General features: G+C 38.4%; 1 protein-coding gene across 1 annotated transcript; it reads left to right on the forward strand.

Moving 5' to 3' along the window:
* Nucleotides 1–8,302, forward strand: LOC118921764 (vascular non-inflammatory molecule 3-like). The gene is made up of 7 exons (XM_036903769.2): nucleotides 1–327; nucleotides 444–574; nucleotides 3,574–3,766; nucleotides 4,693–4,984; nucleotides 5,751–6,124; nucleotides 6,837–7,010; nucleotides 7,640–8,302. The coding sequence occupies exons 1-7, from the start codon at nucleotides 115–117 to the stop codon at nucleotides 7,796–7,798; spliced, it is 1,536 nt and encodes a 511-aa protein (XP_036759664.2). The 5' UTR covers nucleotides 1–114; the 3' UTR covers nucleotides 7,799–8,302.
* Nucleotides 8,303–9,426: the final 1,124 nt, after the last annotated feature.

The following is a 9,426-nucleotide window of genomic DNA, read 5'->3' on the forward strand; positions in this document are numbered from 1 at the left end:
TCATGAGAAAATTTCAATAGCTGGTAGTGGGCAGGGCTTTAACATAAAAGTTTTTCCAGTGATACAAAATATAGGAATTTGGGTTTGTCTATCAAAAGTCATTCAATTTTGGCTATGATTGCCTCCTATTTTCCAAAATATGTGGCAATTTTTGCCCTCTTTGTCCTGAGTGTTGGTGCGCTGGACACTTTCATTGCTGCAGTGTATGAGCACGCTGTTATTTTACCCAATAGAACAGAAACACCAATTCCAAGAGAAGATGCTTTGCTCCTGATGAACAAGAACATGGATGTTTTGGAAAACGCTGTTCAACTGGCAGCCAAGCAGGTACTGCCCTTTTTTTATACCGGCTAGAATATTGTCAAAAGCTACTTGAAACTTGGGAAGAGTGTGGGTATTCGAAATTCAAGAATAACTCTCCTACTCCTAATTGTTTTGAACAGGGCGCACATATCATTGTGACTCCAGAAGATGGAATTTATGGCTGGGACTTTACAAGGGAGACCATTTACCCCTATCTTGAGGATATCCCAGACCCTAAGGTGAACTGGATTCCATGTAAAGACCCCCAGAGGTAATGCCATTACCCTTTGATCTTTGAGCAAAACACTGTGATATTATAAAATGCCAATAGCACATTCAGTAAGCTGGACTGGTGTTCTGGCTGAAAAATAATCAGTCTATGCACTGGGCTTGGATGCTGCTGATGCTTCATAATGTGTCCCATCTGGCCCATGTCCTGCTTGCTACATAACTTGAGATGACACTTGCTTGGTTGTTTATTGTAGTTTTCTTTAACAAATAGTACATGTATACATAGTTTATATAATAAATGTGCTTAACTGGGATTCAGCAAAGTGAGAAAGTTGTTAACATCTAGGATGTCTGTTCCCACATAAGTTCACCCAGGAACACCTACGTCCTTTATAGGAATGGTAAAATGATGAATGAACTTACGTTTCCATAAGCTTTGACATCACTAGCATTTGCAATGCACTCAGTATGGTGAGTGGAGTGGAAATTGGGGAAGCCCTGAAAAAGGAAGCATCGTTGAAGATCCCATATTCTAGCACCTCCTAGTTGAGTGATGTGGGGCAGATAAACCAAATGCTTGACATTTCTGTTTTTTTTTTTAATCTGTAAAGCAGAAATAATAAAATTTCCTCTCCTACATCCCTTACAGAGCAGACAAGTGTGAAGTGAAGTATATGCAGAGAAACTACACTATAGTACTGAATCTAATGAACTACTTTGTTTTCTCATCTTTGAGAAATTTTAGTAATTATTAATAGTTTATGCACAGCTTTTCTTAAAGAAAATATGTGTAAGACATTAGGATATATGAAATAGATTGTTTTAGATGTATTTACTTCTAAAGTAGTTCAGGTGTAATTCCTTTAAAAGACAAGAATCAACGCATTAGAAAGTAATTTAATTTGCTGAACTTAAACTTAGACGTATCTATTCAGAATTAAATCCCTTGCCCTTAAAGGAACTTTTAAAATACTTTTGACTATTTGAAGTTGATGAGAAAGTCCAGTCTGGTGCTGGAACATGGGCCCTCTGCTATGTGAGTCAGGGGCACGCTGGGATTTTCACCTTTAGAAACAGTCTCTGAAAGATGTACAGTCTGTGTTTACTGGAGCCACACAACTATGATGCAATGTCCGTTTGATTATGGGGTTTTTCCAAGAGCAGAAGGACTCATTACTTGAATTCAACAGGCTTACACTAAAATACACACGATTTGCCTGGGCTGGTAAAACTGACTTTCACAAGGGGAAAAAGTCCCTAAACTTGATGATTAGTGTCGGATTAATTATTTTAAGCAGGGAAGGTAGGTGGCTGATAAAACCTTAACATTATTGAGGAGTGCAGACACTTACTCAAATGGCAAGCATTCAGCTCTGTGTTATAAAAAGGAGAAATATAGTATTTAACATAATCGTAATATTAATAAAGCCACTGTTTCTTCCCTAGTTATATTTGTCCCTAAGAGGGGAAAGAGAGGGTTACATGAGCACCCTGTGTGTTTTGATGCTCTCATTTAGAATACTGACAAGTCCCATGCTTCCTTAGGCTTTCTTCATGAGGAATTAATAAGAAATATTAAAGTACCCTAATTATGGAGCCAAAAAAAAGAGAGAGAGAAACAACAAAATATATGGTAGTTTTATTAAAGGTCTTAATGAATATGAATGCTAACAATATTGTTCTGTCTTTCCTAGGGCAAAATAAAAGAAGTGGTCTGAAACTGTAGTCAAAAATCTGTCCTTTCTACTTAAAGATTAGGCCAACATCAACTGTAGAGGGGTTGAATGTATTCGGGGAGAACCCAAATGGTCTCCAAAAGCAGTTAAGCCATCAATTTCCTGGGTTGTCTTCTTGGAGTCACAAAATCCATAATGATTATTATGTATTTATCAAGCAATTACTTGGTCCTGGGAATAGAACCTGGTACACTATGCACATGATCTTATTTAATTTATGTACCAGGTATAATTATTCCCATTTTAAATGGGAGAGGGGAGAAAAAGAGGATTAATATCTCAGAATTGGTAATTAGCATGACTGGAATTCAAATGCATCCATTATTATTGAGCCATGCTAACTGAATGGACCCTGCATGCCTGGGATGCACTGTGTATTTACTTGAAATTTCTAGTGACAGCACTTATTTGATAGCGTGTTCTAGTTGCTAATAATTTTTATTTTTTCTGTTACAATCTGTTCCTCTGTAACTTCAGCATTCGTACTGCCTCTATTACATGGCCGTATATGTGACTCATCTTCAGATTAGAGCCTCCCAAATATCTGAAGCCAGCTATGAACCCACCTATTTCACCACCTTCATCCCTTCTTATTTCTAGCATAGTGACTCCCATATGGATGGGCTTGGCATTACTTTGAAAAGCACTTTCATAATCTATTTATCTCAGAGTTTCTCATGGGTGCCTTCTAAGGGAGAAAGGAAGCTATTATGTAGTATTATCAGGTGAGAAAATGGAATATTTTCTCTTTCTTTTCCTTCCTCCCTTCCTCTCTTTCTCTCTCCCTCCCTCCCTTCCTTCCTCTTTTTTCTTCCTTTCTTCTCTCCCTCCCTCTTTCCTCCTTCTTTCCTTTTTAAAAACATATTTCCAGTACATAATTCTGCATTTCTTCTCTATAGAAGATGATCTACACTGGACCAACTATTTGTTGCTTCTTAGTAAGACTATAGTTTTGTAAGAATATAGAAAAGGTCCTCCCCATCAGAAGAGTGTATTAAATTTCAAGCCCTTCATTTGCCTTCCTAGGAGTACTTTATAAGAGAAATTATTACTTCTCTTCTTTCTCCTCATCCTCCAACATCTTCTGTGCTTCAGTCTCACACTGTAATCTGGAGTCTGGCACATTAAAATAGGTTAGCTTTCATAAGGATGAAGACTATATTGTGTTTGAGTTCTTAAACCTTTGCTGTTGATTCTTAACCTAGAGCTGTCCTGTTATAAATAATGGGTGAATAAAATATCACTTTGGAAGTCCAGAAATTGCTAAGATAAAGTAAATTTAAGGCGGTGTCTATTCAATTAGGTTTGGCTACACTCCAGTGCAAGAAAGACTCAGCTGCCTGGCCAAGAACAACTCTATCTATGTTGTGGCAAATATTGGTGACAAGAAGCCATGCAACATCAGTGACCTTCAGTGCCCCCCTGATGGTCGTTACCAATACAACACTAATGTGGTGTTTGATTCTGAGGGGAGGCTGGTGGCACGTTACCATAAGGTGAGAATTACTTGTTGCTTAGCTAAATTTGATTTGCTTCTTCCTTGTTTGTTCTTGGTACATGTGTAGACTTGTCTGTTGAATGTTGGTAGGAGAACCACTATGAATGCATTTCTTAATTACTGCAGTTTAGTTGAACAGGGGATTTAATTTGTCCCAGTTTCCTATAAGGGTTCTGTGTTATTCATGAAATAGAATACAGCAGAATATTGAAACAGATGTGATAACAGCCTCACAAAGATTTTAATATTTTCTCAGAAAGAAGGAGAAAATCTGTTTCATCCATGATTTCATACCAGAGTTAGTTTTTTGGCCCAATTTCTTAACATTTTGTACTTACCTTTAGTCACGCATTCCATTAGGACTATACTGATTGCAATGATAGAAAATCTCAACTGAAACTGGCTTTAAAAAAAATGGAATTTCCTTGCCTATGTACCTGAAAAAATATAAATCATTAAAAAGTAAGTCTAGTTATAGTTGCAGCTTATCCCTTAGAAGCTCAAAAGATACCCGTTTCTCGAGCTCTCTTAGCCTCTATTACAGCTTTTACTTAGGCTGCTCATTTTAGAAGCCACATAGTTACTCAAAATGAAAGTCACATCCTTATAGCAACAAAATCCAGAGGAAGAGTGTATTTCCTAGAAACTCTGCAAAAGCTTCATCATTCTTTGATTCCAATTAGGCTGCATGCCTTCCTTGAGCTCATTATTGGGGGTTAAAGCTTGGGCCACCCCATGAGTGAAGGAGAGAGGTTTTTAAATTCATGTCATAGTAAAAAACCTCATAGACAGTTGGTACATACTAGGCATGATTTATACACATTTTTGTGTAGCAGTTTTAAATATGTATGGATGGGAAAAAAGATCTTACTGGTACTGGCAACTTTCTTACTAATTTTCCCCTTCTTTTCCTTTTGTTAACAGTACAACCTTTTTGCCCCTGAAATTCAATTTGACTTCCCCAAGGATTCAGAACTTGTGACTTTTGACACTCCCTTTGGGAAGTTTGGCATTTTCACTTGCTTTGACATTTTTTCTCATGACCCAGCTGTGATGGTGGTAAATACATTTCAGATTGACAGCGTTCTCTTCCCCTCAGCATGGTACAACTTGCTGCCCCTCCTCTCAGCCGCTCCCTTCCACTCGGCATGGGCCAGAACCATGAGGGTCAACCTGCTTGCTGCAAATACGCATGACACCAGGATGCACATGACAGGTAACTCACACCTGCCACACACCAAGTGGCAGTGACTGCCTCAGGATCCTAGTCTTCCTTGATTTCCAAGCCATGCTTTTCTTTAGTGATATTTTTTTAATTCTAATATCACAAAATTAATGAGAGCATGATTTTCTATACCAAAATCATTTAAGGAATATAATCGCTGTGAGTAAAGAAGAAGGCATACATTATTATCTCAATTTCACATGGGGGAAAGTTAGAGAAATGTCAGGTCACCTTAAAAAAAACACCAAAGCCATATTTAAAGAACTGTGTAGCCAACAGTCATTACTTATATTGAAATAAATCTTGTTGTTGAGGTGATAAAATTACTTTAGATTTAATCATATTTTTAGAATTTGTCCTTTATAGTATCAGTTTCATAGTACCCTTTATAGTATCAATTCTCCTGGATGAAAAATCTCAAACACAAATAAATTAGGTCAGTGGAGAACTAAGATTTTCTTCATGCTTGGGAAATTTTCTAGTTTGTTGTTAAGTTGGCTAAAAAGAGAGAGAGCGTAAGTGAAAAAAAGAAAAAAAGAAGCCATCCAAGTTAAATGATCATTTCAATACAAGCAGTGTCTTACAGAAGACCCAGAGTCAAACTGGAGCTTTGCCAGTGTAACAAGCTATCTCAACTATCTTGAAAAGGCTTCTGCTTTTGTAACTTTATATTTAAATTCCCTTGGGAACGATTCTATTAGCTTGTAACAGTGCACAATTTGAAACCAGTGTTTGTGTTACTTTATGTCACCCAAAGGGAGTGGAATCTATGCCCCGGAAGCAGTCAAGGTCTATCACTATGACATGGAGACAGACAGTGGCCAGCTGATGCTCTCAGAATTGAAGTCCCGGCCTCGAAGTGAACCCAGCTACCCAGCAACTGTTGACTGGCGTGCATACGCCACAGGTGTCAAGCCGTTCTCCTCTGAGCAGTCACATTTTCCAGGGATGATTTATTTTGATGAATTCACCTTCACTGAGCTTAAGAAAAATGCAGGAAATTACTCGGTTTGCCAGAAAGACCTGTGCTGTCACTTAACGTACAAGATGTCTGAGAAGCGCACAGATGAGGTGTATGTGCTAGGAGCTTTTGATGGACTACACACAGTGGAAGGCCAGTATTACTTACAGGTAAGAAAAGCTTAAGTGGCTTAGAATGACTTTTTTTTATCAGTCTTGTCTTCTAGGCCATAGTTGTACTTTTTTTTTTTTTAAGTGCTAGATTCAGTTAATTGGTACAGTGTTACATTTATCACTGAAGTTTTTCCCCACAATGCTTTATTTGCTAAACAAGAACAGAATTAGTTCTCTTTGGTGGCAAGGTAAATCCATAAAGCAGATTGATAAGTTCTTAACAGGCCACGTTCACGTTTAAAAAGCTGTAACTTCCATGACTGATCTTTTTCTGTCAGGTTATTGCAGAGCAGTGTTTTTCAAATTGTCTTCAACTGGAGTCCAGAGTAAGAAATCCTTTTCACAGCATGACCCGGTGCAGTCCAGATGTGTGATGACGTTAAAGGAGACATTTAATTGAAAGAAACATTTTATGAAATGATTCAGATTAGAATTAGAAATAGCTATAATCATGCTCAATGAGACTCAGATTTTTAAAACTCTAGTAGTAGTCTATTCAGTTTCTCTTCATTAAAATAAAAAAAAGCTATTCCTGACCCACTGAACTGATTTTAAGATTCACCAATAAGTTCTGACCTGCAGTTTGAAAAACTCTGTGGAAGTGTCAACCCAACAACTATTCCCCGGTTTCTTAAAACTGTGTTTGTAAACTGAGAAAATATTCCCAAGATTTCGGACCACTTCTCTTTTCTTTTCTTTTCTGACACAGATATGCACATTATTGAAGTGTCAAACCACTGACCTGGGAACCTGTGGGGAGCCTGTGGGGTCAGCTTTTACCAAGTTTGAAGAATTCTCTCTCAGTGGCACATTTGGAACAAATTATGTTTTCCCACAGATCGTTCTAAGTGGAAGTCAGCTCACTCCTGAAAGACATTATGAGGTAGGAGGTTTTCAGGAGGATATATTTCTCAGAACAGAAAGGGCAGGCTGTGTAATGAAAATCCTTGTAATTATGAAATACCATTGCAATAGCATGGTTCACAGTTATGCAAGCAACAATTTAAAGACATGTGGAAGGCAATATATTGTTCTAGATGCCTTCAGGCTGTGATGGAGAATTTGGAGTTCATTTTCCTACATAGGTGTCATGTTGAGATCCAAGGCAACCATGAGGTTATGGTAACTAATGTTCTTTTTATTTGCATGGAATAGAAGGCCCAAGTTGACTACGTTAAATAATGCATCTGTAACTTAGTTCATGGATGCACTCTTTGAGAAGTTGTTATAATTATAGTAATAATAATTTATATAGTGCTTCATGAGTTAAATGAATTCATTTTTATACATCTTATTTAATCACCTGTGCAGTAGTTTGATTGCCTCACTTTCACCCAAATCTCTCTGCTCTTAGACCAGTAGTCTGAAACATGGGTTTAATCCTTGCCTGACATCAGATCCTGTGTGTTTTTTACTATTTTATGCTGCTTTTAGAGTGATGTTGTCAGAGTAGTCCTGTGGGCTGGAAATCAAGCTCTGTGTTGGAGTTCATCCTTTGCCTTCTTTGAGCAGGTTTCAAGAGATGGACGTCTGAAGAACCGAAGCAGGACCCCTTTGCCTGTCTTAGTTATGGCCCTGTATGGAAGAGTGTTTGAGAAAGACCCTCCACGCTTGGGACAAGGACCTGGGAAATTACAAGGAGCCCCTTCACGGGCACCCTTTCAGGATTAGCCTGGCAAAGAGGGGACAAAAAAAAATGAGAGCCCTTCGTGTCTGTTTAAAAGGGATGTCATAATTTACTGAAACAACAAACAAACTAAAGATTTTAAAAAGCAATGGATGTGTGTACAAATTTTTCCTTTTACTTATTTGATATAGCCTAAACCCATTTATGGGTGCTGCATTCACCATTCATGTGCATTAAGTATGTGCAAGCTTGCATATGTGTAGTGGAACGTATATTTAAGTGGAAGGAGGGCCTAGGAAAATCCTTTTATGGTAATAACTGTAATGTATGCAAATGTTGCTACATTTGTAAGTACACAGGGCAAACTGAATATGCAGAGAGTTTAATTCTTGTCAGTGAAGACACAGCAAGTTAAAAAACAAGGGCATCTTTTAAAATAATTATGACCAACTTTTTAAGGAATTAAAATTGTTCCATTATTCTACTCTTTATTCTACTCTATGGTCTATTTGTATGGAAATTAGACAGAAAATAAATAAAAAACAAAAATTACCTGCTTCAGACCACACTCTATTTCCTTCTGAAATTATTGTATTCCTAAAATCTACCTGATCCTGTTTAAGCCTCCTCCATATTCAGATTTATTGCAGCCTGTGCCAGATGGGAGTTTCCTTAGAAAGGGCCAACTTTCTCCCAGTTACCATTGGTCCCTTGACCCTGGTACCCTGGGTGCTTTTTCTGGTTGGTTACTGATGAACTCTGGGAAGAGACACACATGAGAATAGGGGGCTTTCTGGGACCTGTGAGAGTGCTTGAGGGTTTGGTGACACCTCTTTTCTACAAAAGGTATGACAATTGCTTTTCTAGACTTTTCCCAGGTGTTTATTTCTACTCAAGTTAATTCAATCCAGTTCTAGGAAGCTGGAGACACTCTGAGCGACAGAAAATGTCTTTGATCTCTGCTTCTGTCATTCCTGGCTTCTCTCTCCAGAGGCTCTGAGACTCATATGCTAGGATTATACTGGTGCCTTGGACCACTCTGTGTGGGACATGGGCATTTTCCCTCCTGATGTCCCCATGTTGGTTCTTTCTAGACTCCTTTCTTCTCTCTCTTAGACAGTTGTTTGAAGGCTGCAATAGTGCCTGGTGGCACCAGCTTCCTCACCGCCCCTCACCCAAGGCATCTTATGTAAGCCAACTTCTGCCCCCTGTCTCTAGCACAGGGAACTGCAGAACTGTCCAATCCTAGAGCATTCTCAAGTCTTACTCACCATGGCTAAACAACTGAGCTGCCCTCTGAAAGCTGTTTTGCCCATATCTTTTAATATCTGATTTTTCACTTCTTTGACCTCTTTTGTCTCTCCCCTTTTCCCCCATCTCTCATTTTATTCATCATGACTTATAAGTGGGAAGCTCTGCTAGACTCAGTCCTCCCTAAATTCTTTGATTGGAGTGTGTAACCTATTCTTCCAGCTTCAGCTCGTATTTCTGAAGCAGCAGAGTATAATTCACCTGTAAGCAAAAATTTATTTCCTGAGAGCCAGTTCAGGCCACATAATAATGATTAAGGGTGTTGGGGAGGAAAAAATTTCCTCTACCCTTCAAGATTCTTCTAGCTTGTCTTAAGAATCAAGTTGACATGAGACAGATTAACAGGAGAAGAATCCCAAAA

The sequence above is a fragment of the Manis pentadactyla genome, chromosome 12 (assembly GCF_030020395.1).
Source record: "Manis pentadactyla isolate mManPen7 chromosome 12, mManPen7.hap1, whole genome shotgun sequence".
NCBI lineage: Eukaryota > Metazoa > Chordata > Mammalia > Pholidota > Manidae > Manis > Manis pentadactyla.